Source organism: Corvus hawaiiensis, chromosome 9, assembly GCF_020740725.1.
Source record: "Corvus hawaiiensis isolate bCorHaw1 chromosome 9, bCorHaw1.pri.cur, whole genome shotgun sequence".
Lineage (NCBI taxonomy): Eukaryota > Metazoa > Chordata > Aves > Passeriformes > Corvidae > Corvus > Corvus hawaiiensis.
The window spans coordinates 7,368,492-7,394,893 of NC_063221.1; the positions used below are offsets into that span (position 1 = coordinate 7,368,492).

The 26,402-nt window shown below is 52.5% G+C and overlaps 1 protein-coding gene across 1 annotated transcript in view; it reads right to left on the bottom strand.

The window, feature by feature from the left end:
• Positions 1–286: 286 nt before the first annotated feature.
• The window catches only part of LMX1A (LIM homeobox transcription factor 1 alpha), a 43,413-nt gene continuing 17,297 nt past the window's right edge, over positions 287–26,402 (bottom strand). Inside the window, exons 4-9 of the mRNA XM_048313556.1 lie at positions 7,867–8,099; positions 2,996–3,165; positions 2,766–2,843; positions 2,594–2,663; positions 2,305–2,475; positions 287–2,109 (exon numbers count right to left, since the gene is read on the bottom strand). Of these exons, the coding sequence (XP_048169513.1) occupies positions 1,949–2,109; positions 2,305–2,475; positions 2,594–2,663; positions 2,766–2,843; positions 2,996–3,165; positions 7,867–8,099 (883 nt within the window). The 3' untranslated portion in view covers positions 287–1,948. The remainder of the gene's footprint in view (positions 2,110–2,304; positions 2,476–2,593; positions 2,664–2,765; positions 2,844–2,995; positions 3,166–7,866; positions 8,100–26,402) is intronic.

Below are 26,402 nucleotides of genomic sequence, written 5' to 3' on the forward strand. Positions count from 1 at the left end.
CCAGCAACATATATGGGAAAAATTCCTTGAGAGAAAAAAGGGAACAGAAGGGGAACTCCCAAAACCCCAACACCCTTCCCCATGACAAGGGTCTGGAACTGGATGCTCTTTAAAATCCCTTCCAACCCACACCATGAAGGGGTCTATGATTCTGTGAATTCTATGAATTCTATGATTCTGTGAATATTTGATATCAAAAACCCAATGAGCAGAAACTTCCCCCGTGCTCTCGCTACATCCTACCCAAGACCTCACTGCTTTTGGAGATGACTCAAACCCTTCCCTCTCCCAGTCAAAGAGGACACAACCACACAAGAAAAGACCAGGCTTTTTTTTTTTCTTTAACAGAGATTCTTTTGTCATTTTAATTTCATCTCGGTATGTGATTTCTGACAGTGTGTCAGCATCTCCTGCTGGGTCAGCCATCTCCAGACCCTGCTACATTCAGTGTCAGACCGGATGGTGGTGACGAGCCAGTGTTTTGAGCCTCACAGTCGCACGTCTTTACAGGTTGTCGCTTACATCGTTTGTGAACAGCAGCACAAAAGGACACAACGCATGAAAACGAGTGTAGGGATGAGGTGAGGGCCAAGCTGAAGGCCTGACCCCAAGGAGAACTTTCCCCAGGCTCCCACAGGTCTGGCAGGGATGAAGCCAAGCACAGGGTGGGAAAGGCAGGGCTGTCTCTCCTTTCTGCTTCCCCCAAGGGCTGGTGGCTTGGGCTGCAGCATTTCCCAGTGCCAGGACAGCAGCTCACACCGGCCTAGCACCCAGATTTGAGGGTATGGGATGGGGTCGCTGGTGGAGGCAGGCTGGGCCCTGATGGGGAAGGAAAAGGTGATGTGGAGAAGCATGGCTGAGCCCTGATGGACTGGGATGTCCACCAGCTCCAGCAGCATGTCCACCCTACACTGACCTCCTGGACACGTCCAGCAGTGGGGACGGGGCCTGGTCACCATGCTGCCCCCATCAGTCTGCTGGCAAAAAGCAGGTTTCTGGACCCAGCTCTGCTTTGTGTTTCAACTGCACCTTGAAACCAGTGGGGCAACCTGAGAACACCAAGAATAACCAACCCCAAAACCTAAATCTATCGCCTGAAATGAACTGATGCTCCTTCCCTGCCACTGGGCTTTTGCAACCTAAACATAACGTTTATAAAAAGTAAATTATTTCCTCTTATAACTTAAGTGCATTGAGTATTTCCTTAAATATGGTTCACACTGAAAATAAAGTTACTTTTGCTGTACAGTAAATTTTTGATAGAAATAAACTTTGTTGATACAATCTGGCAGGTGTGGCTGTGCAGTGCAACACTCCCAGCCACACGGCTCTGCACACACACACGTGCGTGCCCACACAACACACACATCCACACACACAGCCCTGTCCTCGGGGACAGGGACAATGTCAGGGGTTTCTAGCTTTCTATATTCGCATGGGAACATCTATCTTCAAAGTCCCTATGTTTATGCAGCAAGTGCTCAAACTGGTTGAGGGAACAGAGGGGAAAAAACAAACCCTGCAGCAACGTTTCCCCTCGTGTTTCCCCAAAGCGCTGTCAGCTTTTCAAATTTCAAAGCCCGGCTGATGCTGCAGGCTTTCCCCATGAAAATCAGCAGTTTGCTCTTTCTAAAGGTGGGATACAGCACTAGGATGCTCCTACGGGAGAATCCCCCTCCCCCTGCTGAAATGAGGAATTTGTGTCCCCGTTTGAAATTTGAAAATTCACCAGCCAGCTGCAAAAACCACTCCTGTCCCTAATCCTAGGCTCCTAAGAGAAACACGAAACTATGTAACCCATAACTTAACTCGCTCCTTGGGAATCCCAAGCTACAACGTATTTGACGGCATCCCAGCAGTGTTGCTCCCCTCCCTCCCAGCCCCGGGAGCTCTTCAGCCCCTCCTGGGGCAGCGCAGCAGCCGCCCCGTGCCGGGGACCATGCTGCGCTCAGGAGGTGAAGTAGGAGTTCTGCATGGAGTACAGGTGGTCGATGGGGTTTCCCACTCGTGCCTGGAGTGGCCCAGTGTCCGCCGTGCCAAGGAAGCAGTCTCCCAGGTTGCTCAGTGAGGTATCGTCGCTGTCCAGGTCGTGGAAGAGGGGCTCGGCACCTTGGGAAGCAGGGAAGGGACAGAAGGGGTTCAGCGCCTGCTTTCTCTTCCAGCACCTCGACAGTGACTGGTACCCCCAGCTTTTGTAGCATAAGGTATTTAGGGGTGAGGGGACCCCCCCCTCCCCCCGCCCCCCCCCCCAACCCAGCATGTCTTTGAAGGAGAGAAGGCAAGAGACCAACCCCAGAGCCCTACCGTAGGGGTGCATGTGGTCTCCGGGCATCTGGGGCGGGGTGAGCCCTTGCCGGAAAGGGTCAGAGCCGTAGACACTTTGCTCCATGCCCAGCAGCTGCTGGGGCGGGGGCAGGGTGGTGTAGGGGTTCAGCATCCCCTCCAGCCCTGTGCTGCCGCCGCCGTTTGTCTGGGCTGCAAGATAAGATCAAGTCATCAGCGCAGTCAGACTGCTGCTTTTTGGGTGGCTGAGCTCCACTGGGAAGCCTGGAGAGGGCTGGGAAATAGGGAAACCCCAATTGTGAGGGGGTACCTGAGCTCAAGCGCTGTGTGTTTTGCTGGTCCTGCTGCTGCTGCTGCTGCCTCCTGGCGAGCTTCTTCATCTGGGAGAGAAGCAAGGGAAGAAACGGAATGAAATCATCCCCTGTCCAAAGCCAGGAGGGAGGGAGCCCCAGCAACGGATGCTGGCACCCTTTGTAACCCACCTTTGCTCGCTGGTTCTGGAACCAGACCTGCACCACACGGACACTCAGCCCTGTCTCTGCTGCCAGTGTCTCCCGCACCTGGGAGAGAAGAGTGACAGTGGTGTCCCAGCCCATTCAGCTTTTCAGGGGGACTTTAGGAAGGGTCAGATCAGCCAGGGCAAGTCCTTGCCCAGCACCCAGGACATCCCCAAGGGCTGGAGGCAGCTGGGCACAGGCCCTTCTCCCCATACCTTCCTGCAGGGCTTGGAGGAGACCTCAAACGATGCCTTGAATGCCCTCCGCTGCTGCGTGGTCAGGATGGTCCGCGGCCGCTTGGGCCGTTTGTGATCCTTCCCATCCTCAGTGCCCTTCCCTGAGGCCTGGCCCAGTTTGCAGATGCTGTCCTCATCATCACTTTTGCCTAAGGAGGGAAAAAAAGCGGGTCCTTTACAGACAACAAGCCACACACACCATTTCCATGTTCAAAATAATCTGGGAAATTTAAAACAAGCTGGTGTTGGTGGGGATCTTGTTGTGAGTTATGTGTGAGAAGCTGAGGTTTGGGGCTGGCTGCCCCATGGCAGCTCAGAGAGTGGGGAGAGCTACTGTCACTTGAAGTCTCTGACAGCTCAGCCAGCAGATGTGCTTTTGGGTTCTTCTTTTCCCCAAATCTGAGCAGCTGCAATGTGAAACCCTGGGACAGCTGATTTTCCTTTCATCAGACCAAAATCTCTGCTTGTTCCACAGGAATTTCCAGCCAGGCCACAGCTGGGGACACATCTGGGCAGACACAAAGGTCACATCCACGTGAGGCAACAGCAATCATCAAGGACCACTGTGCCCCTGGGGCTGCTCCCCAGCCCAGTGGGAGATAGAGACTGGGTCCCTCTGCCCAGACAGCCCAGGCTGGGGGAGATCAGGGTGATGGCTGAGCAGGGATGCTCAGAGAGGGCAACGTTAGCCAAGAACCCCTCACAAACCCCTCCTGATCTGCTCTACCACAGAGGACAACTCCCTTCACAGCACAGACTTTTAATCACACATAATAAGGGGCACCTTTCTGCCTGTGTTTTCTTCTGTGGAGTTTTAAATCTCCCTGGACAGAAATCCAGGGTCTGTCAGCCTTCACCCCTCAGGTACTCACTGTGATGTGCTGCTCCGCTGCATTCCCAGGCAGCAGGGTGTATCTCCCTGCTGCCCTCCGCCACTCAGAGCATGCAGCCTTTGGGCAGGAACTACTCCAGGAAAGTGGACAATGCCTCTTCCCAGCTCTCCTCATGTACTGCATCTCCACTGTGCTGATGACCTCGCTTGCTCAGCCCGTGTGGAAGGGCTGTGATGCAGGTTTGACAGCACATGTCCTTCCCTCTCACTGGCTATAAATCACATGCAGCCTTTTCCAGAAATTTCCTGCACTGTTCATCTGGGAATCGATAATGGAGCTGAGGTGCTGGTTTGATACGGATGCAAGATGCAAGGCTGTGCAAGATGCAAGTCCATCCCAGGGCTGCTGTGGCTCGGGGAGATGGGGATGCACCAAGGAGTGAGCCTGGCTCAGAGTAATTCATGATGAAAACGGGCCATGGCAAGAGCTAACACGGATCATACACACCAGAGAAGTTTCAATCCAATGGGAGCCCAGGTGGGAACGGGGAAAGACAGGAGCAGATCTCCAGGGTGAGGGGAGGCAAAGATCCCAGGGGAGCAGCAAGAATGCTCTCAGGCACCAGTTACCTCCTCCCTCTACACTACGGGGCTCTCTCCTGGGTTCCAGTCAATACAGACACCTTCCCTGTGAGTGGGCTGGGAGGGATGGGACAGGGAGAGCTCTTCATGCTGGCAGTCCCCAAACAGCTAGGAGCTGGGTCTGGCCCCCAGGAATCAGAGCCTTGCTGCTGCTCGAGCTCCCTGTTCACTCACAACACGACCACAACATGCCCACACCAACAGGAAAGACAAACTGCTGTTTCCTTGCATGCCCAGCCCGAGGGATGTCTCTCTGCTGTAGGTGTGAGAGCCCCAGCAAGGTGTGAGAGGCCCAGGCTGTGGAGTCTCTGATGGCTGATGGGGCTGAACAGTGGCTGCTGCCTCCTTCTCAGTGCCAGCTCAGGCAAGGTCTCGGCCAAGCTTCTGGCTTTCCTGAAATCCGGAGGAGTTTAATTTTGATGGAAAGGTGGAGATTTTTACATATCGTCAGAGAAGGAATGTCGACTGGTGCCTGAACCTGTTTGCACCCCAGCATGAGGTGCGCCCCACTCCCCTCCAGTCCAGGAAGGGCAGAGCCCAGCATGGCAGAGCCACAGGCTCATGGGCTCCATCAAGTCTGTGATGCTCAAAACCCACTCCAAGGGGGAAAACCCGCTCAGAGCAGCCTCTCCAAGCCCTCCCCCTTCCAACACCTGCTCCCCAAATCCCTCCCAGTGTCAAAGGGAAAGAAGGAAAAGTGAAGCCGGATTTGGCGGGGTATTACTTTTAATTAACTCTCCCTTTCAAGCCTTTCCCCACTGAGGAGGGGGGAGAAATTAATGAGTGTCTGGGGCTGCCCCTGACGTCACCTGGGAAGGGGCCGAGGCGATGGATATTGTGCAGCGTGCCCTCGGTCCGACCTGCCGAGCCCACATCCCGCCGCCGGGGCCAGGACATTCCTCGCTCAGGAGGATTTAGGGAGAGGAGAAACGTTAGGACGCTTTTAATTGGAAAGCAGGGTCCTCTTTCAGAGGGGCTTGTTTACTTAGGCTGGGCGGCGGAGGCTCAGGGGAGGCAGTAATTGAAGCGAGGGTTTGGGAGATTACAGACAACATATGGCTCGCTTTTTATCTGCGCTTTCTCATAAAGTGGCCCTTGGTGTGCGGCAGCCAGGGGGAGGGAGGGAGGGTGGGGGGCTTCAAAGTAGCCAGGGGGGGACAGGGAAGAGGCTGGACAAGCTCATCACATGCTGCTGGTGAAGGGCATCTGGGAGTGGTGCCAGAGAGGGGACACCACTCTGCATCTCCTGGCATGGCAACAGGGTCTGGGAGCAATGCAGCAGGAGGGGAGAAGCCACCACACACTGAGCAGCCATGGGGAATGTGTACCTGGGCTGGCCCCACTGTGTCATTGTCCCCACAGCCATGCAGCTTCCCGAGACAAACTGTTGGTAGCCACCAAAAGCAGACAGGGGTGGTGGTGGGGCCCAACTATGGGGTCTGTGGGGAGACGGGAAGGGCCAGGACCCCCCAGTCAGATGCTGCCAGGCCATGTCAGGACCTTTGGGTTAGGTTTCCGATCAGCCAAGGGGTTGCCTTGCCCTTTTGACTCCCACACTGGCCCCTCACATCCCTCAGGTCTCAGCTGGAGTTTCCACCAAAATAAGTCTTTTCCCCGGAGGTTTTTGCTAAGCTGAAGCTCTTGGTTTGGCCGGAGCCACTGGCAGTGGGGCTGGACCACAGGCTGATGAGTCGCTGAGGAAGAAAAGCTCCCCAACCTTTCCCCAACTGCCCTTTTCCCCCACTAGAAACAAACCCAAACCATTGTGGTCAATTTGCTTTCTCCTCTGCATGACATCTCCTCATTGGTTCCTATTTTAACTGAAAGAGTTTGTACATCCCGGAGGAAAAAATAGCAAATCTTCAATCAGTTAAGGACTTTCCCAGGGCTAAGGCAAGAGCCAGCGCCAGTGTGCTGGATCCTCCTGCACTCCTGCCTCTCCAGCTCCTCCAGTGCTGGGCCATCACTCACCAGCTCCCCTCAGCCACCTCCTCCCATGGCCTCACTCTATTTTTTAAACATCACCACCATTATTTGCAGAGAGGACTTTTTCTCCTGAGCGAGCAGGGTTGCAGAGCTCACACTGAACCCACACAGGCGGTGCTGCAGGACAGACGGGCTCTCGCTGCAGAGGAGCACAGTATTAAAGAGAAATACAGGCTTTGGCCAGTTTTTGCTCTGTATCTATGAAAACCATCCCCATCCCTTCTCCCAGCTACAGCATTCCAGTGCCAGACAGCACCAAGCTTTGTTGTGTCCATGCTTCACACCTTAACAACACACTCCTAATCTTGATTTCTACTCTTTTTAAATCCAGTGCTTTGCTCCAGCAGGGAAAAGACAGCCCCACTTGGCCTGCCCACAGTTACTGGAAGCCCTTTCCAGAGCAGAGAATTTCAAAGGTAAATCCTTTCCCTCCACAAAGCAGACTTTTCCCCAGTGAGGGATTTTAAGGGGAACTGAGAGACCCAGGCAGGGGCTTGCCAGCCTGGTGAGGAGCAGGGCTCTGCGGGGATGGTGTTATCACGAGGATTTCGGCTAGGAGATCATCAGATCATTTCCACCCTCCCAGTCCCCAGTGCTGGGCTTTCTTACTAAATTTGTCTTCTGGGTATTTAATTTGCATTGACTGCAGATACATATTTTAATGCTGCTCTGATGCTCAGGGCAGCCTAACCCTGCTGTGACACCCTGGCTGGAGGAGGATGCCAGCCCCCCTGCCCACTTTCAGCCATAGTGCCACCTCTTCAGCCTTCTTGGCTCTGCAGTGCCCCCACAGTGCCCCATGCTGGGTCATCAGGCTGGTTCTGGCCATCAACTGCCTCAGAAGCTGCTGGGGACACAAGGTTTGCAGGCTCCCTGCTGCCAGCTCATGTTTCAGCTCTGTGCCTCAGTTTCCCCTTTTTATTAAATGGGGTGACTACAACAGAAGCAGCTCATTTCTTGTTCTCATCCTTTCCAGAGTCCCAGGCAGGGACAGTGAGGCACAGGGGAGGAACAAAGGTTTAGCCCAAGGTAGTCACCGGCCAGCTCTCCCTCCCACAGCTGGGGAAGCTGCACACCTCTTGGGATAGGGTGCTGGTGCTCTGCACAGGCCAGGAGCACAAACCCTTACAGAAATGAGCCTTATGAGATGGGATGGTCCGCAGAGCATCCTGCAGCCCTGATGAGCTCACTCACTGATGAGCTCACTGCTCAAACCCTTACCACTGAGGTGGGACAGACTGGCTGGAGGATCCAATGGTGCTTACGGAGCTTATCCCCTCAGACCAAAGGGCAGAAGTTCAGGGCAGTGAGCCCAAACCTCACCTCCAGACCCCCAGGGGCCTCAGAGCGGGACCAGCCAGGGAGACGCCGGGCGCGGGCGGCCCCTTACCAGAATCCGACAGAGCCGGGCTCACCAAGCTCAGCAGCTCCCGCTCCTTCTCGTAGTCGCCCTTACAGAGGAGCTGCCCCTCCTTCAGCACAAACTCGTCACCCTTCTGCAGGCGCCGCTCACAGACGCAGCAGCAGAAGCAGTGCAGGTGGTAGACGCTCTTCTGGGCACGCATCACCAGCTCGCTGGGCGTGATGGCCTCCAGGCACCCCGCGCATTTCACCGCGAACAGCCTGTGGGACAAGCAAGAGGACAGCCTGCTGTGACATCCTGCAGGTTGTGAGACAAGGGATGGTGTACCCATGGCGGGGTGATGGGCACTGACACAGCATCACTGTGTCACCCTCTTGGTGTGTGGGTTGCATTGGGGGGCTGAGCACAACGGTGCTGGCACCCCACAGTGACATGGGATGTGCTCTCAGTGCTTCACACTCATCTGGTGCCAATAGGGGGGACACTGCCTTTGGGTCAACTTTAGCAGTTTTGGTGCTTACCAGGTGCTTACCATGAATGTGGTCAAGTGATGAAGACCTCAACATCCAGATGCTCCAGGTGAAAAAAGAAAGGTACCAAACCCAACAGCCCAGGTACCACCAACACAAGACACCACCACATCCACATGAGTTTTATCAAGCCAACCCCGCATGTCACCTCCCTCCAGCTCATGCCTAGACCCAAGAAGATGCTGGAGACAGCAATCGGGTCAGGGAGCTCATCCGTGCCTCTCCACAAGCACCTGCAGAAAGCATTCCCACTCTCACTCACCTGCAAACCACCTCATCCCTCTGTCCCCATTCCCACTTGCAAACACATCAGGAATGTCTAATATATCATAAAAATCTCCAAGACAGCAAATTTGGGGTTAAGGCCAGTGCCAGACTGAAGACTTGACATGTCAAAAGGGAAAGGAAAAGCTCAGGTTCTTCCTTGACATTGACGTGACAGTGTTTGAGGCATCCCTAATGAAACCGTTCCCAGGCTTCAACACACTGGCTTTAGACTTAAAAGCCAATAATAACAACAGCAATAACACTTCAGGTTGAAACAGAACTTTTCTTTCTCCAGCTTTCAATGTCCTTACTGAGAATGATCAATGATTTACAGCTGGGGAAACTGCGGTGAGAAGAGCAGAGGTGGCAGCATCAGTGCTGGTTTGAGAGGACTTGGAGGCACCTGGAATTAACCTTAGGCTAGAAATTTTCAGTAAATGGGATGACCAACAGAGGTATTTGAAGGTATCAAACCAGAACCTCTTTGCCACACCCAGATATCTGAGTTCTTGGCTTGGTTATCATATAGAATAAAACCCACTGTTTACCCAGTCTTGTCCAAAATATCTGTGGGAACTGGACATTATTATTCCCCTGTCTTGGTGACCTTGGCCCAGAAAGAGAAGTCAAAAGTCAGCACACATCCTGCAGAGGTTATCTCCGAGCACTGCCTGAGTCCCAGCCTGGGGATGCCCCGGGGACCTGCACAGGCAGTGCTGCATTCAATTTTCCACTGGCCCCAGAGAGCTCCCACCTCCATGGTTCCATCCCACATGTCATCCCTGGGGGATGCTGGGGGCTGTGGGGCTTGGGAGGGGACAGGCAGCCCTGCAGCCACCAGCAGGCTTTCAATCCCATCTCTTTTTTTGGCTGTTACAAAAAACCCACATAGGAAATGTGCTGAATCAGCCCCATTCTGCCAAGAAGAGGACCAGATGTATGCAAAACCCTCGTGGGAAAACCATCAGAAAATGGGGATCATTTAAAAAAGTGCCTGCTCCCTCCCAGGTTTTCCCCAAACAGTGTTGGCAAGCACGAGGGTCTGGTGCAGCACGCTCCCCGTGGCAGCCAAATCCTGGGCAGGCTCAGCAAAAGGTGGCATTCCCAAAGAAGTAGGAAAGGGGCATTATAAAGCTTTTACAAAACATGATCATCGCCACAGAAAGTGGAAAATCATCGAATAAAAGGTAGAGGTTAGGGAGTTTATAATTCCACATTATATTGCCATTAGTAGCTTTTTTTTTTTCCTACATTCAGCTTTATTTCCCAAGTTTACATACAACTGCCTGTATCTAAGACCTATGTATTTCCAACACCCCTATGACTGCCCTGGCAAGAGAGGGATGTGTATTCCCTTGAAAGCAACCCTTCTGAAGAGTCATTTTTTTCTTGTTCCAGCTCAAACACACACTGACTTGCGTTAATATTTCTGTAGTCACTTCATCTTTAATTATGTCTCTTTTATGTCAAAGTGGAGGCGATTTGTATTCATCTGGCAACATATTCTCATCCTGTTTAAATGATGTTTAAGCCTTACCTGTTGGGATTACCAACTGCTCTCAGTAATAAAATACTGACAAGGTATTACATTACTGCCATCTAATCTCCATGAATAAATGTGCCCAAAATTTGTTTCCAGGGCACTTATTAGAGAGCCACAAACCTTTGCCAACCAGGCACAGTAGCACCAACCCAGCAGTGGATGTTTCCAAGCCCAAAGTGTGTTGCACAGCAGGAAGGTGTGAGATTTAGGTAAATGGCTGCCTGATATCAGACACTTAAATTCCTAGGTGCTGAATAAAGGACTTTACTTTCAAAGCAGCTCCCACTGAGGGATGCTGGTCAGTCCAGGTGTCCTTCTCTGCCCAGTGCAGGCCTCCCCCATCCCTGGGCAATGTGAGCTGCAGAGAAATCCCCATAAAACCTCTTCCACAGTATGAAACCATAAAGAGCTCCTTATAAACACACAATAAACGGAGACCTCAGGCACTAAAAGGTCACAGGCAGAAAAAACACAGTCTCCCACAGGTAGTAATGGAGAGGGAGTAAAGGGTCTTGCTGGTGTCCCAGCTCCCTTGAGATCCAGACTGTACCAGATACTCTACAGGCACTGGGGAATAACAGCTTGCACGGATAACCCCTCATACAGATACCCCATGCATGGATAGCCCCACACATGGATAACCCCATGCATGGATGCACCCCTTTGGGAATAATCCCACATAGGCATAGATAACCTAGGTGGAACTCCCCTGGTCAGCCTGAGATGGGGCTGAAGGAAAATTTTCTTCCAGCACCAGATTTAACAATTAATTTACCATCTTAGCCTGAGTGAGACACACCAGCCTGGATCCAGAGAGGTTTTCCTCCATCTCTGGGACCTTCAGCTCCATGCCCAGCTCTCTCCTGCTGCAAGCAGGCCACAGAGCAAATGCCATCTTTTCTCCCCTCTCTTTGTGCCTCCCTGCTCCCGTGGAGGGGACTCGGAGATTACGTTTCCCTACAGGAGACTGCCCAGAGGAGAAGAAGGATGGGCTCTGGGACTTCAACTTTAAACCAAGGACAAATTACCACCCCCTAAACTGCAACGGGAGCAACCTTCACTTATGCCATCCTAGGGATACTTCAGTTCTCAGTAGGGTTTTTTCCCTTCCATAACCTTTGGTTCCAAAGCTGCCTGACTGGCAGCACTGGGTTTGTTTAGCCAGGTGGGAAGCTGGCCAGGGCACCAGACAGGGAGTCCTGCTCAGCACTGGGATGCTTGGTGGAGAACCAGGCTGCCACCAGCAGCTCAGTAAACACCTAACTGGAGCATTGACAGTGACTCTTTGTAAATGAAACCAATCCACTCAACTTAGGAGGAATTGGAACAAAAAAACAGTGATGTGAGCAATTTTTATCACAACACATAGCTTTTTGTGTCTGATCGTACAAATATTCCTGTTCTTGTATTGATTAATATGCCTCTTTGTTTTTGGAAGTTTTTGAAGTTTTGAAGTTTGAATTGACAATCTGCAGTTTTTACGCAGAAAGGGGCCTGGAGGTGGCTTTCAAGGAAACCTTGAAGCAAAGTATTCGGGCATTTCCAAAAGCGCAACATTTCGGGTGGCATTGGGCATATTCCCCAAGATGAAGTCCCACTTCTCCACACCATTCCTCCTTCCCAAGAAAGCACCCCAGACCTCTCCTCGGGTTTTCCCATCAATGCAGCATCACTGAAACCTGACACATGGCCAAAGCCACCTCTGGGGTGCTGCATGCCGTGTCCCTTCCCAGTGGATGGGGTGCAGCTTGGGCAGCCCCGGTTTCCCACCAGAGCCACCACCCCCTCTTTCTGCCTTTCTTTGGAGGTGACAGGCTGAAAGGGGCCGTGATTGACAGGCGCTTCCCGGCTGCTGTCTGTCTGCGTGCGCCGCATACAAACGCGGCCCCGCGGAGCCTCCTGGGGCAGGGGCGGCGGGGCAGGGACACCGATATTAAATTGTGACGGACAAATCTCAATCGCCGCGAGGAGCTTTGGTTCGGGCGGCGGGGAAGGTGAGGCAGCTCTGCTGGGAGGGCGGATGCTTCCCTCCCTGCCTGTGCCAGCCTGCACCAGGGATGTGGTGAGAGGGGCAGGGGCAGCCCCTGAATGCCCCCACACTGGCACTGGTCCCTAGGAAGCAGCTGCCCTGCCAGGGCTGCCCGGAGCAGACACATCCACAGGGATGCTGGGTTGTCCAATACACCTGTGCAGAGACCTGACCAACTCATCCCATGCTCTCATCGTGGCCCAGGTGGAGCCTGAGCAGATCCTGACCAACCCGTCAGGAGGTGCAGGGAGCTCCAGCCTGGCACTCACAGCCATCTCCAAATGACGAATCCCACCAGGGCCATGACCCTGGCACGGGGATGAGCCAGTGGCCACGCATGGCACAAGGGGCACGGGAGGAGGCTGGCAGTGAGCGCCGGCAATGAGCCACAGGGAGTGAGGACACTGGATTGAGTTGTCTTGGCACTTGGTCATCTTCTCAGTCACTGTCACTCGCTGCAAGGGGGTACGTCAGCACTGGGTCCTCGAGAGACTGGCAGTGGAAAAATGCCAGTTGCTGTCAACCCGGCACCCACGGCTTGGGAATGAGCCACTGCCCTGCTGCTGCCAGGCTCATGTCACCCTGTCCCCACTCCAGCTCTCATGGAGCCAAAGGATGAGGCAGAGGGCATGGACCATAGCCAAGCAGGAAGGGGGATGAATGCACCCTGGTGACAGTGAGGGCATCCCCCAGCTGCAGCCATGGGGCACCACATGGAACCTTGGCCCTGGCAGAAGAGGTGCTGAGATCATGGGAGCAACTTGGAAAGAGTTGAGTCCATCTCAGTGCTATGGAGAGCAGGCTGGCACATCCTGGGGATGGGAAGCACAACTCAGAGCACAACTCAGCACCAATGATCCTGGGCACCTCCAAACCCACACTGTGTCTCCAGGCTCCCAAGCTGATGGAGGAAAACACCCACAGCCACCCTCACTTCCCTCCCTGTGCACCCCAAACTCCCAGAGAGCTCTCCAGTGGGACAGAGGAGGGATGTTTTCCCCGGGGCTCTTCTCCTGACCCTTCCCCGTCTCCCGGCTCCCTCCCCCCTGAGGCGGACAAGTGTTCGCTTTACTGCCTGGCAACGGGGCTGGGGCTAAGCTTGCTAAAATATGAGTGTTTTTTGGCTGGAGTACCAGAAGGCTGCAGTCCTACAGAGAGAAAAAAATTGAGCACTCCATGCCATGGCTCCAGAAAGGGGGAGAATTAGGTTTCACACCGAGCAGGCTGGACCATGGCATTCTTTAGTTAATGCTTAACAAACGCCCAAACAAAAGCGGCCAACTTCGCTGCATGTTTGTAAAATGTACTCTCAGCAGATTCAGGTTTATTGGAGAATTCATTCGCTTTGCAGAAGTGGCGTTTTCCTTTTTTTTTCCTCCTTTATTTTCCCTTCTCCTCCCTCCCCCCCAGCTGAAGCCCTTCTCATTCCTGCTGCCTGAATGCGTCTTCCGACACTTTGAGGGGACATGGCAACCGGGCTGAAACGGGCTTATTTCACCCTGGGGGCTGATGCGAGCTCGTCTCCATGGCCCTGGGGTGCAAGTTCTCCCCAGGATCCAGCTGAGATGCTGCTGCCAAGAGGGAACATGGAGTGCAAAGAGCCAAGATTTGGCCTCCTGCAGATTCACCCTTGAGCACTTGGCTGGTGGCTGTATGCTCCAAGAGGCCAGGAGAGCAAGGAAAGGAGGTGAAGCCTGAGAGCCCTATTTTTCACCTTTCTTCCCCTAACCCAGCTCTCTCAGGGTTCTAAGCCAGTGGTTCTACCCCATCCAGCATCCCACTGTGCCATGCATCCGAGCCTTGCACACCTCCTCAGAGAGCCCATCATGGCGGAGGATGCCGAAAAGCACAGCTTGCTCTCAAAGGCAGAGCCAGTACTGGGGATAGCTGAGGTGTGGAGGAGGGGACAGCCCCATTCAGGGACTCAGAGGCTTTGAAGAGGTTAAGTTACAGGGTCCGTGCACAGGTGTTCTGCCGGAGCATCCTTGAAGGAGCTCCTGCTCTGATGCAAGTACCTGAGTAGGTTCCATGTTCCCCCCTGGGGCCTGGTCCCATGGCAGAGGACACCAGTGATGAGGGACACACTGGGGAGGTGGTGGCAGAGAGGAAAGGGGGGCAGCAGAGGAGAGGGAGTTGATGCTGGGCTGTTCAACCCTCCTTCTGCTACATGGGAACCATCCGAGCTTTCCCAGGAAAGAGCACCTTTGCCCCTGACTCCTGGATGGGGTCCAAAAGTGGTCACATAACACCTCCCAGACCCTCCAGAGACCATGGTGTGACACTCAGGGGCACTGCTACAATGATGGGGTTAAGTAAACAGACAAACGAAGCCTTCCCAGTGAGCAGCCGCTGCCAAAACACACCAGCAACCCTCAAGCCTTCCCTGTGTCCAAGTAAAAGGTCAAGCAAGTGCACCTCTTCCAAGGCTGCTCTGAGTTGCTCCATTTCTGACCAAGGACACACTAATAAGACTTTCACCAACAAAGTCCTATAGCAGCTGATGGCTCTGTGTCCCCTCCAGGAGCCTGATAAAAATCCTCTGCTGATTTCAGGAGTGGCCAGAAAGCAATCTCCTGGGCAAGGCCAGAAGGACAAGACCAAAATGCTGATTTTTCTCCCCATTTCCCTAAAGGCCATTCTTTTTGTGTCCCCCCACCCTCAATAACAGTGTGTAACATCAGAGAGGGAGTTGGTCCCATCCCAGCCTTAATGAAGCACCAGGTTTTAGAGGCAGGAGGGACACAGGTAGGAGGGGAAGAGGCACACACACAACACCATGTCCATTTCCCAATGCCATCCCCGTGAAGCCAACGCAAGGATCAATCCCATCCGGCATACAGCCCAGCAGCTCTGCATCCAAGCAATGCATCTCCCACCAAGCTGAATTTTGAGCAGCGACCCCCCTCATCCCCCCCATGCCCCCAAGAAAACAAGGATAATTGAAAAACCACAATATCACTAGTCAAATTTAATATTGAGAGTGAGTGAGCGGGAGCCAGAGGTCAGAATTAATTACACCCCACCATATTTCAGCACGCTGCCGCAGCTCCGTGTCCTTTCCTTGGGGAGCAGTGCTTCCACAGAGAGGTCGACAGACATTATTAGAAAGGACTGATTTAAACGTACCCCCAGGAGCTTTTCAGCTTGTCTCTTCAGAGCCTTTGTTTGTACTGAGATTAATGGAGAGGCAAATGATGGAAAAGCAAAGTCACCAGGAGCAAGAGGATGTGCCATCGCTGCCGCCACCACCCCGATTTGGCTGGCTTTGTGAGCGGGACAGGAATAACCAGGAGAGAAGGAAATGCTGTTTATGTCATTCATTTTGTGGATAAAAATGTGAAGATCTTGAAAACTACTCTTTTTTTGTTTGTTTTCCAAGAAGAAGATATCCTGGCTAAAACCTCCTGCAGGCTGGCTTTCCTACCCCCTTGGGGATTTTACATACACGCTGTTTTTTTGACGTGCTGTACCACTGTGGGGGAAGGAGCTATTTTCATTCTGGTCCAGATTAATGTACTCCCTCTTGCAAGTCATTATATTTGTTTCTGATTTTTTTTAAACCTCCTGTGATGGAAAATTAATATAGACACAAACCAAAATTAAACCTTTCTATTTTCCATTCAGATTTTCAAAAGGCAAGTTACAAGAAAAAACAAAGGAAAGGAACAACAGAGCATTCAGACCGAAGAGAGAAATCTCATTCCTTGGGCACGGCCAATACTTTACTGGTTCCAGCCCTGAACAACTGCATCCAGCAACCAAGTCAGCCCTGCTCCAAGCAGAAGAAGGACTGGGAAGATTTCCAGTCCTTTCCAGCCCCAACTCCCTTGTGATGCCATAAATTCACCTCCACCTTGCACCAACAGGTTCAAAAAGGGATCAGGCAAATCCAGGGGACTGAGTTCAACATCTGCCTGGACCCACAAGTCCAACCTCACCTTTAGGACCACCCAAATCCCTGACTGCCCAGGGCAGCGTGGGCTCCCCTGGCCTCGTGAGGCTTTCCTGCAGCATCACCACTGAGGCCAGGGTGGGTGCACTGGGTCCAGCCATGCCCCAGGCTCCCAGCTGCTCTCGAGTCTCCTAGGCTACAACCAAGGCTTGCCTTTTCCTTTATTAAGCAGAAACCCCATGTTTCCCCAAGGACTCTTGGAGCATCCAGGGATGGGGCTGCAGGAGCTGCCTTTTCCCAGGCGTTTAAAATTCACGGGGTGTTTGTGCCGACGTGCCAACGCGGCAAATTCTCATTAGGAGGCGGCCAATATCCTGCGGAGCTTCCCGGCGCTCCGGTGGCTGTAAAAATCGCTCGGCTGTATAAAAGCTAAACAGAGTAAACTCAGTTGGACACAGGGACCAGCTGCTTCGGAGCAGCTCGGCAAACAGAGATCGGCGGGAGCGCACCGGGCGCTGCCAGCAGGGAGATAGCGCTCTCCCGCCTGGGTTATTTCTTGCCTTATCTTTTATTTCCCTATGCCCCAGCTCACCCTCATGCAGGTTTTGCATAAATATCATCTGCGTGTGTTGTCAAGTTGTTGGGATGGGGTTGAGGATTTTTTTTTCCTCAACAGCATTTCCACAATGGGAAGCAGCTGTTGTGGCTAATGGGCTGCTCTGGAGCAAAAGCTGTGCTCACATCAAGATATCTCAGAAGAGGCATCCTTCATACATAGCTCCGTGCACTAGAGAGCACTATAACATGTGTTTCCATGAAGTTTGTTAACTACTCGGCTAAACAAGCGTGCTAGAAATGCCAGAGGAATATGCTCTGGAATGAATGGAAATACTCATCTAAAAAGACATTAAATTTAAGCCATCTTTCCCCCCCACCCCGATCTGCTGAGCTCATGTTGCTGGTCTCTCCTAGTGTGTGCTCTCAGGATGGGGTTTCGGGAGAAACAAATGTTTGGGGTGTGTTTTACAGCCCTGTGGCACTTGAGACAGGGATGAGATAACAGATGATGGCACACGGGGGGCGTTTCATGCCATCGGTGGTCTAGGGATGCAGAGGCACAGCCAGTCCAGCCATGGGCAGCAGCTCATCCTCTGTGATCCCTGCAAGAGACCTGCTCCCAAATGACATCTCACGTGTGGAAAACCAGAGCTCTGCCTTTTGTGGGCCTGAGCATCAGCTTCTGGGAGGTACTGAGCATCCTAGAGGGGCTCAGACTTAAAATAAACAGGGATAAAATCTCAGAAAAATTTGCTTTAGCTTCTCTACAGCTTTTTCCTCTTCAGTCTGAGGAAGTTCACATTTTTAGGCAATGTTCTCTTGAAAACTCAGTAATACACCAGTGCAAATCCAAACCTCTTTTTGATTTCTGTGTAGTGAATGCATTTCAAGGTGACTCCAGTAGCCCCCAGAAAAGGCTCTAACTGATGCCAGTAAATGACAGTAAGTCTCAGATCCTGACACCAACCAGAGGGGTCAATATCCATCACAGGGGGAAGATGCTCAAAAGGCTCCAAAGGGGCCTAAAGATGCTCAGCACTGGAGCTGGTTAAGAGCTTCCCCATAAAATTATTTTCTTTTGCTCTATTTGCTCTATTTTATGCATATATATGTGTGTGTATATATACACATGCACAAATATACGTGCACATTAGGGTTTTTTTTCTGAAAAATCTTAGCTTTCCACAGAGACTTTTAAATTCAGCCATGAGCCTAAGTTCAAGTCACATGGGTACTGAAGGGCTGTGCCCAGGGATGCTGAGCCATCTGGCAAAGAGGGACTCTGGTGCTTTGCTCCATCCAGCCAAAGCCCTGGCTGGATGCCATCTCACCACTCTCTACCCAAAACGTTTTTCTGGAGCTTTTTGATCTAAAAACATTTATTTTCTTTTTTTTCCCCTTAACCATTTTGATTTTCACACCAAGGAGTGCTGAGGCTGAGCACTGACACACTGGAATGTCCTTCCAGGCAGGAACTATTGATGCTCTTTCCCATGCACCTCTCACACCCCACAGCACCCACAACCCTCCCCAGTGTGTTCTCATCACCGAGGCACCAGAGAAGGCTGAGCAGGGATGTGGCAGAGCGCAGAGACCCCTACAAGAGGGAACAAGGGTGCAAGGACACCCCTGTCCCCTGTGCCACCACTGGGTTTATGGCACAGTCATGGTTGCAGGGGTACAGGGACAGCACCCAGCTTGCCAGGCTACCTGAGACAGGTCCCAGTGCTGTCAAGGCAGCAGGATGAGCTTTTGATGAATTAGATGGCAAAAATAAACATGCTTTCTCTAGGAAACAGGTTCCTGCCACTCGTCTGCTCAGGGTTATCGCCACATCAGGGGCAGCAGCCCTTCCCAGCAGCCTCCGGCAGCCGTGGAGGCAGGATATTACTTTGTTGCTTATTCATTTTATTGCTTCTCCTTTCTAAATATTTGCTTGGCAGGGGAAGGATTCCCTTTACACCGTATCTGTTTTTACAGGTCAATTGAATTTCTGGAGCTCTCAATTCTTCTTTCCCTCCAATTGCATTTGCAAAACAAATATTGATTGTACCAATTAGCTGCGAACCCCTCGCAGAAGATATCCCAACGCCTTCATTCGGGAGAAGGCTCTCCCAGCAAGTGGATGTGCCAGTGGGATGGGAGTCCACAGAGTGGCAATGTCACAAATTCCACCCACAGCAACCAGAAATGTGTCCAGGCAGGAGGTTAGATCTGACCAACTGAGCATGCTAACAGGTTCTTGTTGAATCACATCCTTTAAATAAAAAAATTAAAAATTAAGATTTTCCCTCACAATGCCTGTAGGGTTTGCCTGTGCAGTGCTGGGCTTTTCTGAGCTGCCTCACCAAAAGCAACAGGCACATCCAACACAAGCACATTGTCACACTTTGTCACACTGATTTCAGTGCTCTGGGTTTTATCTGTGGCTTCCTTCAAAGGTTTTGTAAAAATCCACAACTGCCACAGGGAGAAAGGAAAGACACCTTGGTGGTTAGAACAGTCAGCGTTAAAAACTTGCTGTGTTTTGCTCTGATGAAGTCTAAACAAATGAGATGACTGAATTGCACGGCGGTGTGAGGCACAGTGGGGATCCTTCACCCTCACGCACAGAGCCACCAGCCTTTAGTGACTCTCATCTTCTGCCAGCTGCCACTGGAACAGGGGTCCCCGGCACTGGCTGGGATGGCGATGCCAACCCTGGTGTCACTCCAGCAGGAGCCGTGACACAGTCCCATGGCTCACAACCCACCAGTGGCCACTTGCAAAGCGTTCAGAGCACACTGTTAAATGTGTCCTGCCTGTGTCAAAAGTCACAGCCCAAGGCAAAGGCACAGGGGGTGCAGGGGGTGTGGCAAGGGGGAGCTGACAGATTAGCTATGGAGGCAGGCCATGGATTAGCCAGCGTGTCTGCAGCCTGCCAGGGTCAGAGAGGGGATTACCCTGCTGCAGCACTGCAGGAGAGATGCTGGACACAGCCAGCCACTGGTCCATCCCAGCGAGGATTCCCAGGCTGCCGGGGATGCCCAGCCTTGAAAAAGTCTCTTTTCCCAGGTCTCACCCTCAAAACAATGCTGCAAATCCCAGAAAGCAGGTAAAGTTCACATCCCCCTTGACATCCTCTGCAGCCCAGGGAAGGCAGATTTCCCAGCCAGTCCTGGAGTGCAGGACTGGCCCAGCATCAGAGAGAAATGCTTTTTCCCCCAAAAAATGGGGACACTTTTTTTCCTGCATTTCTCTGAATCACAGCTGGGTGAGTTCAAGTTCCCCCCTGCAGTGCTGGGGTAAAATGAGACAAGAACACAGAGCAGTGGCCCTCCCATAACCAGGCCAGGGCACAGGGCCTGGTACCCACAGGGGGTCAGGTCATCCCTGCAAGCTGGGCGAAGGCCAGGACAGAGCTGTGGATATATAAGACGCTGACGTACACATATGAACCAGTCCCATCTGATGACAACATGCACACATCCAGCGTCCTGGGGCAGAGGGCAGGAAGCAGATGCCTGGTCAGAGAAAGGAGGGACCAGCCACAAACCACTCATGCTCCTCTGCAGCTTGGACAAGTATGAGGCTGTTCGGCTCTGTGTTTTGGGCTCACACCCATCTCTCTGGCTTAAAGCAGCTGAATTGAGACCAAAGTCTCATTAAGTCAGCCTGCCTGGAGCTGGTTCTGCCACCAGGATGTTTCATCCCAATGTGAAGTGAATGTTCCCCTTTGTGGCTACAAGGAACTCGGGGCGAGTGAGAGGAAGCAGCCCCCAAGGGCAGGGCAGTGCTGCCAGCTCCCAGCATTTCACCTGAAATACATGACACTGGGTGCTGGAGATCCTGTGCCCACAGCCTGGAATTGGGCGAGAATCCCACCTTTTCACTTGTTCCCTAAAACCACCTCCCATTTTAAACTGATCTCCCTGGGCTGCACCAGGAATGGCAGCTCTCAGGCTGGCAAGTCCCACGAGCTTGGAAACAACCAAGCAAAGGCAAAAAGCCTGGTATTTATCCTCAATCCACGTCAAATGACATGATGGGAAAACCAAGGTCAGAAGCAGTAATTTGTTTTGCCAGCCTGTCTCCTGGATGCACAGGGCAGAGGCAGCCTGAATCCCCCTCCCTCGCGTCAAGCAACACATGGGCCCCATTCCCTCCCGGTGGCATCCCTAAGAAGACGTCACCGTGCCACCTCCCAGCCTTGCTGAACCCTCTAAAGGTCAGCACCGAAGGCATGTCCACCACATATGGTTATTAGTTCTCTGTGGGTCCATCCATCCCTCCACTACAGCTGGGTGAACAATTCACAGTGCATAAATTTATCTAGCAGATCTCAGCCCACGTGCTGTTTGCTAACAGTCTGTAGAGAGGCTATATTTTATCCCTTTGGGTTTCTTGGCCAGCATTCAAGCTCCTGACCCTGATTTATTCGCAATCGGTCAAGAGCCACATTTCATCTCCATAGGCCACGTCTGCACAGAGCTATTCAGAGCACGTGGCTCCATGTCCCACAGCAGAGCCAGGACCCCTCACCACAAGACAGGCCCAGCTCTCTGCAGCACCTCCAAGAGGTAATCAGGGAGTTTTGTGTTCAAAAATAGGCTCTGCGGGGGCAAACCTGGCCTGCTGAGAACAGCGTGGCCGGAACAAACTGCACCTCTTGTGCGCATGAAGGCAATGAGAGCTCCAGATGCTGGCCCGGGCTGGCTCCCCGCCTGTCCTCATCCCATCTCCCCATCTCTTTGCCTACCTCTCTGCCTATTTATAGGCATGGAAGACCTTTGCACAGTGCCCAAGCAGCCAGAGGGTTGAGTGTATAGGCGGGATGGCAAATGCCACTCTTCAACTTTCCAAAATCCTTTCCCTTCTGCCTCTCAAGGGGGCTGCCATGGAGAGCCAGTCATGACCCTGCCTTTGAGACAAAACCTTGGGACCAGCTAGAAAGTGTCTCTCAGAGCTGCACCCATCACCAGGCTGGCCCTGAAGGGTTTATAAAGCACTCTATGCTGGGTCTCAGCAAGTCTTTCCTAGGGGAGCAATCTCACTCACACACATGAGCATCCCTCTGTGAAACCAAACCAAGTAACGCAGCCAAGATGATGAGAGAGGTACAGAGGAATATGTGGGATTCAGAGAAAAACAGTGAAGGATCAGGGTTAGTACTATGAAGGATGAGAGTTAGCATCAGCCCTATCTGACATCTTCATTAGCAATTGCAATTAGGGACTAATTAGCATGTTAATAACATTCATAGAAGATAATAAACTGGAGAGGATGGAAGGGAGCAAAGCAATCTGAAGGGGACCCTGGAGAGATAAAAAAAAAAAACCAAAGGAAATTCAGCTTGGAAAAATGCAGCTTCTGCAGTTCAGGGAAAAAACATCCGGAGCAGATGCTGAGGGAGGAGGAGGAAGGCGGGAGCAGGCAAGCAGAAAGAGGCTCAGTGTGGGAGCAGCATGTCGGGCCCAGGAGGGAAGGCAGGCCCTGGCTTCCCTGCGAGCCAGGTCCTGGGGCTGGAGCAGGGCAGCCTGCATGGCTTCACCAGCCAGTGGGAGAAGGACCAGCACCTCATGCTGGCAGGGCATCCTAGTGGGGTGGACTTTTCTTGTAGGAAAAAATAATATCCCAAGCAGAACCACTAAATGAAACTTGACTTCACCTAGAGCTGTTTCCCCTCACCTAGGCTCAGGAAGCCCCATTGCACAAACACCTCCTCTCCGAGCTGCAGCTCCAACCTGGCTCCCAGGTGGATTGGCCACACATGGGAAGGTGAGAGGTGGCAGAGCCATCACCTTCTCCCCGGGTGTGCAAGGCAGGGGGACAGCAGTTGGTGTGCAGAGCTAATGGCTGTGTTCATGCTACTAAAGGAGACCCCCACACTCCAGCTTAGAAGGAATTACGTAGAAGCAATTCCCCTCCTCCTCTGCAGAGCCTCACTGTGCCACCAGCGCTCACTGCACACCCTCACTCGACCAGCATGATGTGCCAGATGCCTCTGTCCTCCGTCATGCTGAAGCCTCCCTTGTCTCCTCCATCACACAAGCCCCCAGACCACCTGGTGAAAACTGCCCCCTGACTGTCCTATGGGATATGAGGGTGGTGCACCTTGGTGATTCCAGTCCTGGTATCACTGCCAGTCTACACTGCATAGTAAAATGGATAGAACTGTTTTCTTGTAAGAAAATCCTATAATTACTCAAACAACCAAAATGAGGTAACCAGAGTGCCTTTCTTACAGTGATCCTCATGGACCTGCACCTCCTGGCACAAACCATGTGCATGCAAAACCAGGCAGGATGCAAGCACTCATATTGGGAAGGATGGTGGAGTGGCAGCCTCTCTCACACTGCTCCGGGAGCCCCAGGAGCGACAGAGAAAAAGCACCCCTCCAGCAGCAATCCTTATCTCTCCATTCCCATTGCAGGAGGGACTTTGCCCATCCCCAAGATACAGAGGGTGAAGAGGAGGGCTCAGACAAGCTTGCCCGATCTTTGCAGCTCTGCCGCACCAACAGCTTCTTCTGCCAAACAAAAACCAGCAGCCAGCAGGATTGCAGGAAAGGGCTGGGCATCCTTCATCCTGAGACATCTGCTCCTTTGCCTCTCAGCTGGACCCTACACCCCCAAACCCTGGTGCTCCCCAGATGGGCATCCTTGGGACTCCCTGTCTCCTCTCCCAGTGCCTGATAAGCCAGACAGACCAAGCAAGACCTGAGTCACTGTCACTTGTCTCCACCACCTGGGACAATGAAAGTCACACCAGCCACGTCACAGTGTCTCCTCCAAACAGCTGCGGTCACCCCAGATGTCTGAGCACTCCAGCCTTTCCCTGGAGCGCTTTTTGTTTAGAAGTTTCAAAGCAAACCCCAAATTGTAACCCACCAGGACCAGTGCTCCAGCATACAGGAGCTCTGGGATGTGCAGCTGCCCTGCACCGGGAAGGGGCAAGAGTTTTATTGCCCAAAGGGGAACTGAAGTGGTTCCTGATACTTGAGTATTTGGAGGCAGGCAGGGAGGAGGGGAGAAGCTTTCCCGTGATTTGTGGGCTGTTCTCGGGCTGTCCTTTGCTGCCAGGTCTTGGGCAATTTGATGACTTTTGTTGCAAACTGGAAGAACAGGAGACATATGTGAAGGAGGAAACTTGCATTCCTCTCGCCTAAGAAATCCCTTCTCACTTTCCCCCAAATCACACATACACCCAATCCCAGCCTCTCTGGGCTGGCTTGGACACCAGCTCCCCTCCCACACCCAGATGACCTACTCATCCAGAAATGGCCAGGGCCTGCGGCTGGGGCGTTATCCTCTTCTCCTTCCCTTCCCATGTCCTGCCTGCACAGCCCTGCTGACTGCCACGGCAGGCAGGGGAACCCTTCACCTTCCACTGCTGAGTCAAGGAATGGAAAACACCAGATAAAAACAGCCTCTCCCAGCAGCATTCCTGCAAAGGGGACCCCAAGCCCCTAAAACTCACCCCAGCCCCTCTACAAGCTGCATGCCAAGCACCTCCACACCTCCTCCGCCAGAGATGTCTCCACTGCCTTGCAAACATGGATGTTGTACTTCTCTGTGCCTATTTCCAGAAAACAATCCACACCTGGCACTCTGCCTCTACAACCAAGCAAAGATGTGATTCACTGGGTGTTGGGACACAGTGATGGATACGGCACACCAGGCAACCATGCCTTGATTTCTACAGCATCTCCCCTCCTCAGGTGACTCCTCTATGCCTGTAAGTCCTCTGTGGGATGCAGAGGTGGGAAAGGATTCACACAAAGCTGAAACACAGCAGTGACATCACCACCTCAGGCCACAAGGCTGTGTATGTGCAGGCAGAAAGCCAAAGCCAGACTCAGTCCCTGTGAAAGCCTGTGGGGAAGGAATGTACCAGGAGGAAAACCATCTGAGCACAGAGTCCAAATCAAAGTAACACAGAGCCCTCTGGTAGGGAACCAACTGCTGACAGATTCTCCCTGCTTATTTCCACAGTGTTACCGCTGAAGCCTGATGATGTCACCTGTTGAACACCTTGTGAGCTGATGTCTCCCAGGGTAGCGAATGTCAAGAGTGACCTGTGTGTTGCCAGCATGGAAAAGCCCCTCCAAATCACCTCCTGAGAGGGAGAAAGGAAGGGACTGCTTTCAAAACAGGCTTGTGACCATCACAAGGTAATTCCCACCTCTAACTTCGTATCACAGAAAGAATCTATAAGGCTGATTAAACCTGCCTCCAAAAGAAAACCCAGTCCCCCAGGGCCAGTCGTGCTGCCCTACGGAGTTTCTCACTGGTGAAAAGGTGAAGCTGGGACCTCACAGGAAAACTGTGGGGAGAAGCCCAGCAGCACTGGGTTAAGCAAGACCCTGCAATCTGGCCACGGGGCGTTTGCCTCTGCAATCTTGGCTTTGCAACGGGTTCACAGGTCCATTTAACAAAGTGAGACAGAAAATTGGACGCCAACGCCTGCTCAGTGGAGGGAGAGCCACCCTGCTCCAAGCCCATCTTGCTGGGGCCTCTTGAATTTCTTTTCCTCCTTTTAAATGGAGAATAAAGACAAACCCCAAGCTCAGACCCAGATCAAACACAACCTCACATGTGCTCAAGAGGAAAGACCAGCAGTAGAAGTGGAGCATGGCCCTCACATATACTTTTCCATCCTCATTTCCACACCCAGCTGGACACATGGCTTCCCGGCTGGGGTGGGACCCTTCTGGGTAAGAGGAAAAAAGGCTTCAGGGTGGATCCTGCCTTTTCCTATTCCAGGAAGGCCAGAACCCCTTTGAACTCTGTCCTTCTGCTGGAGAGAGTGAAATGCAAAAACACACACCTCAATGCTAATTTAGACTTACACCTTCCCCAGTGTCAAGCACTGGCATCCTGAAAACATCACCGACCCGTGCATGTGCCAGGCAATTCCACAACAGACAGACAATTGGGATGGGATCTGCTATAGCAACATTAACAGGCAGACAAATATCAGCCTCTAGATTTGATCTTTCAAGCCCCAGTGCCTTGCCCCAGGCAGCCAGCAAGACTATTATTAGGACTCGAGGCAGCCTGGCCTCTGACTGCTTTCCCTGCAAGCACTGCCCCATGGAAGGATGTGCAATTCCCACCACGGTACCCTCATTGCATAGATATTGGATTTGGGAAATACTTTTTTGCTGCAGGCGAAACAGCTCCTTTCCCACACCTGCCCTTTCAAATGAGAGCAGTTTAACACTGTTTGCAGAATTAAAAAAAAGCCATCGGCATCCCTAAAGCTCGCCCAGCCCCGTCCCTCCGGTGCGGGGGGAGCTGAGGAAGAGCGAAGCAGTGGAGGTAGCAAGCAAATGAAAGGTGTAGCTGGAGGGGGGAGGCACCAAACAGCCCCACGTGCCAGCATCTCCCTGTGAAATAACTCAATATTTCAAGCTGGGGAGTTGGCAAGGAGGGGCTGGGGCCCCCCAGAAACCTGCAAACAGCTTCATGGCAGGAGCAGAGAGATGGATTATACACCAGAGCATACTGTGAAAGCAAGATAGACACTGCCTCTCTTGCTCTAACAGGTAAATACCTTTGTGAAGCATCTCCCTGAGCTGGGCTGAGCTCAGCAGAGGCACAGGACCACCCAAGACACCCCCACAAAAGGCTGCAAGGCACCCCAGTGCTGCTGCAATAGGCATCCTCGACCCAGCATGAACAGCCCCATCCTGGGCTGCTCCTCCAGGAACCCCTGCAGCTTTAGAATGCACCTTTGAACATAACAGGACCCCACCTTTCT